The sequence below is a fragment of the Diaphorina citri genome, unplaced genomic scaffold (assembly GCF_000475195.1).
Source record: "Diaphorina citri unplaced genomic scaffold, Diaci psyllid genome assembly version 1.1 scaffold216, whole genome shotgun sequence".
NCBI classification, from domain to species: domain Eukaryota; kingdom Metazoa; phylum Arthropoda; class Insecta; order Hemiptera; family Psyllidae; genus Diaphorina; species Diaphorina citri.
The window spans coordinates 39916-44550 of NW_007377653.1; the positions used below are offsets into that span (position 1 = coordinate 39916).

A 4635-nucleotide genomic window follows, 5' to 3' on the forward strand; every position below is an offset into this window, starting at 1 on the left:
TTTTTCTTCTTCTTCTTCTTCTTCTTCTTCTTCTTCTTCTTCTTCTTCTTCTTCTTCAATTTGAAAAATAAAATAATTCATTTTCCAATTCAAAACCATTCTGTTCTAGGTAAAGGCACAAACGCGCGCCCGTACGCACATCTACACGAGGCAAAGGTTTGTCTCGAAAAACACCTGCGTCCCAAGAACGAGAAGACGCGTAAAATCATTTCTCTATGGAATTCCGGCATTGGTGTTGTATGTCTGACCGCATTTCGTAACGTCTGCTCACACGAAGCTCTGAGTCGTGAGGCTGCGATGATTTTAGCCCTCAGACTGGAAAATCTAACCAATGAGATTCAGAGTAACTTCGCAGAAGCGCTGAAGTGGAGTGGGAAACGGAAGTGTCAGCTGGGAGGATCTCTCTTATATCGGTGTTTTAGAATACTCATGAGTGAAGGAGAGCGACCCTTGCTACACACGGATATTAGTTGACTTTTACACGCAGGACGTCCGGATTTTATTCCCGACGCATTGCTACAAATCCAATAGAATCACGAAGGTTTCGTGCTTTGGGCTGATCTTTAGGTGTAACCAAACATAGTCGATCGGATAAACTATGTTGTCAAGGCAGTGTGGACGTGTCAGTCGACATCGCTCGATGGCCGGTCGACTATGTGTGGACTTTGCGGTCCGGGGGGTCAAAAGATAAAGGGGTACCTTACAGAACTTCTGGGACATACTGTATATTCTCATGTACTTAGTAAGTTAGTAGGTCTCGTCTATAATGTCTAGGTAATGGTAGGTCTAGGTACAAATCAAGAAATTGTGTAAAGGATCTAAAAAATCATACGAGAGAAAGAAGACTGGTTTCAATACTGACATACACCAATGATTTTTGTTTATAAGCTTAACCAAAAATTTCTATATTTTTATTTATTTAAATATTTATTTTTAATAACGCATGCATTTTTCAATAAATAATTGATTTCATTTTCACAATTCGTACCAATTATCCCTAACTGTACATATGCTCTGTTCTACTGCTAGTAGGTAGGTAGGGAGCTTTAGCTGGATAGCCTCAAAAGTCAAGAAGTGGAAACTGAAAGTAATCCTGCTAGTTTCACAATTTTGTATGAACGCCGTTTAACTCATTGAATATGCAATACACAACACATTAATGGTGGATGTCTACTTTACATAATGGTGGATGTTAGGATGTTCCTACTTTACTTTTTCCAGGCGTGTAGTTGGATCTAAATTTAGAGCCAAAGTTCCGCTATTTAGGGCTACTTTATGGAAAAAGATTTTTTCTACCTGGGTATTAGGTATTATATTATCTTTTGATACGGACCTAAGACTTCTTCGTACAAGCAGTTACTGTTATGGAACACTTTGATGTAAAGTACTTTCCTACCTCTACGCCCCACTACTTTCTCTAACTAGGCAGCTCAAGGTACTTAAAACAGTAGGTACAAGTCTCTCTCTCTCTCTCTCCTCTCTCTCCCCCTCCACCTCCTCCCTCCCTCCCTTCCTTGTACATAATGTGTCTACCTTTTCAAATCTTTCTTTTGTTTCTTTTTTTCTCTGGCATTAACTTGACCTTCCTATAATTTCGTCATCTTCAGAGACATTGCTAATATCTTAACATTGGATTTGGTCTATCTATTTCAGGTTTCACCATACCTAAGTCTCAATGGCTTTGTCTGATTAAGGAAATTAATGTATGTATGTTTGTTCCAGTCAATTGAAGATTACTGGTTCGATTTCGGGCCACATTGTGCTTTCCTACTAAATACCTTCTTTGTGTGCCAAACCAAAAATGGAAACCATTTCCGGTCTATCTGTTTCAGGTTTCACCATACCTAAGTCTCAATGGCTTTGTCTGATTAAGGAAATTAATGTATGTATGTTTGTTCCAGAAGATTACTGGTTCGATTTCGGGCCACATTGTGCTTTCCTACTAAATACCTTCTTTGTGTGCCAAACCAAAAATGGAAACCATTTCCAGGGACCAAAATATAAAGGATTATCTCTGCAATAATTTTTGCCCAAAAATTTACTTAGGGGACCTCACCAATATTAGTGATGATATTGAGAAAACATAGGTACGTAACCCACTCTTCAACTCCCTGTAGGCTATGGGGCCTGTAGGTATGAGAAGTAAGGATCTGACTCATTGACTGAGTTGGTCACTTAAAAAAAGTCGTTCTTTGTATAACTCACTCACTCTTTAGGTAGGTACACATAATATCTAGCACTAGGTGAAGTTAAAGCCTTTGCCCCTGTACAAAAGAACTTAAGAGGGCGTCAGCATCACATTAACATGTTCTACCATGGAGAGCTCAGAGTTTTGCTGACTCCAACTTACTGGTCGTCAGCAATTATCAAGTAGGAAATATTATGTGCTGCTCGCTGAACAAAAGAAACAAAGCTTTTACCCATAACCAACTTACCAACTTTCCATTTAAGAACCCAGTGTAATATATTAGAAGGTTGCTAGCTTGCTAGACCACAGCTGGTTATACATAATTAAATAATTATACTGTCCACCACACCACAAAAAAAGTAAGTATCTGAGAGGGTGAATTTACAATTATTTAAGTATAAGCAGGGTGACTTACAGTTGTAAGACGAATCCAGCAAGGAATAGAAGTGAGTGGGAACTGAGTCTACGATGACCAGTTTGGTTTCTTGACATGAGCTGGACTCGAACTTGGATACCAGGTCGTACAGGACTTGTATCAGATGAATCAAACTGTCTACATAGCAAACAAGAATGCGGTCTAGTGTTGCTGATGCATCCTGAAAGAAAAGGGGGTAATATTCAGACGCCATGACAATAAAAAAGAAAGCTCTTTTTTGTGTTTAACCTAACCCTATAATAACACTGATGGTCACTGCTCATTTTGCTCCTTTTTGTAGCAATTTTTCTTTGTTGTGGCTTCTGAACTAGTAGGTACTATTCAGAAGCCACAACAATGAAAAAGAAAGCTCTTTTTTGTGTTTAACCCAACCCTATAATAACACTGATGGTCACTGCTCATTTTGCTCCTTTTTGTAGCAATTTTTCTTTGTTGTGGCTTCTGAACTAGTAGGTACCTACCAAAAAGGGGATTTTTTTTAAAAATATACACTCAAAACCTTGTAGTAAATACAATAAGCATAACTACTACAGGTCAACTTTATCTTTAAATCTTTAAGTAATATGACCCAGAGGCCGGAATGAATTTAGTCTAAAGGAAAGTGAGACTTAGGTATCCTTCTAAAAACACAAATGGAACACTATGTGGGAAACTGTTGGAAAACTAAGGTAGATAGTTAGGTCCCAAACCATTTATTAACAAGGTTATCTTACCACACTATTGATTTGAATTATCCGTAGAGCAGAGTAATCTCCTTTGGAATCCGGTACCTATATCTATATTTTCATATACTTTGGTGCGACTTTACCACTATTTCAACTAATTCGTTTGTCAACCAAATTTGTCTTTTTTTTTCTTCTTCTTCTTCTTCTTCTTCTTCTTCTTCTTCTTCTTCTTCTTCTTCTTCAATTTGAAAAATAAAATAATTCATTTTCCAATTCAAAACCATTCTGTTCTAGGTAAAGGCACAAACGCGCGCCCGTACGCACATCTACACGAGGCAAAGGTTTGTCTCGAAAAACACCTGCGTCCCAAGAACGAGAAGACGCGTAAAATCATTTCTCTATGGAATTCCGGCATTGGTGTTGTATGTCTGACCGCATTTCGTAACGTCTGCTCACACGAAGCTCTGAGTCGTGAGGCTGCGATGATTTTAGCCCTCAGACTGGAAAATCTAACCAATGAGATTCAGAGTAACTTCGCAGAAGCGCTGAAGTGGAGTGGGAAACGGAAGTGTCAGCTGGGAGGATCTCTCTTATATCGGTGTTTTAGAATACTCATGAGTGAAGGAGAGCGACCCTTGCTACACACGGATATTAGTTGACTTTTACACGCAGGACGTCCGGATTTTATTCCCGACGCATTGCTACAAATCCAATAGAATCACGAAGGTTTCGTGCTTTGGGCTGATCTTTAGGTGTAACCAAACATAGTCGATCGGATAAACTATGTTGTCTAGGCAGTGTGGACGTGTCAGTCGACGTCGCTCGATGGCCGGTCGACTATGTGTGGACTTTGCGGTCCGGGGGGTCAAAAGATAAAGGGGTACCTTACAGGACTTCTGGAACATACTGTATATTTTAATATACTTAGTAGGTCTCGTCTAGTCTAGGTAATGGTAGGTCTAGGTACAAATCAAGAAATTGTGTAAAGGAGCTAAAAAATCATACGAGAGAAAGAAGACTGGTTTCAATACTGACATACACCAATGATTTTTTTTATACGCTTAACCAAAAATTTCTATATTTTTATTTATTTAAATATTTATTTTTAATAACGCATGCATTTTTCAATAAATAATATTGGTTTCATTTTCACAATTCGTACTGTGATGTTTTTTTTTTTTTTTTTTACACAGCTTTTATAAACACAAAGGTCCTTCTCTCTCCCATCTCCAATGAGTAGAATTTTTCCGTAAGCGTTTTAGATAGCTGGGAAATTTACGTAGGCAATTTCGCACTCACACAGCACGTAAGTTGTTTCAATTGTATTATTTTTTCACCATGGTAAA

General features: G+C 38.4%; 1 protein-coding gene across 1 annotated transcript in view; it reads right to left on the reverse strand.

The window, feature by feature from the left end:
* The window catches only part of LOC103506124 (DNA repair protein RAD51 homolog 4-like), a 9369-nt gene extending 5175 nt beyond the window's left edge, over nt 1-4194 (reverse strand). The window contains exons 1-3 of the mRNA XM_008470508.2: nt 4174-4194; nt 3338-3394; nt 2604-2784 (exon numbers count right to left, since the gene is read on the reverse strand). Coding sequence (XP_008468730.1) covers nt 2604-2784; nt 3338-3394; nt 4174-4194 — 259 coding nt within the window. The remainder of the gene's footprint in view (nt 1-2603; nt 2785-3337; nt 3395-4173) is intronic.
* Between the last annotated feature and the right edge of the window lie 441 nt (nt 4195-4635).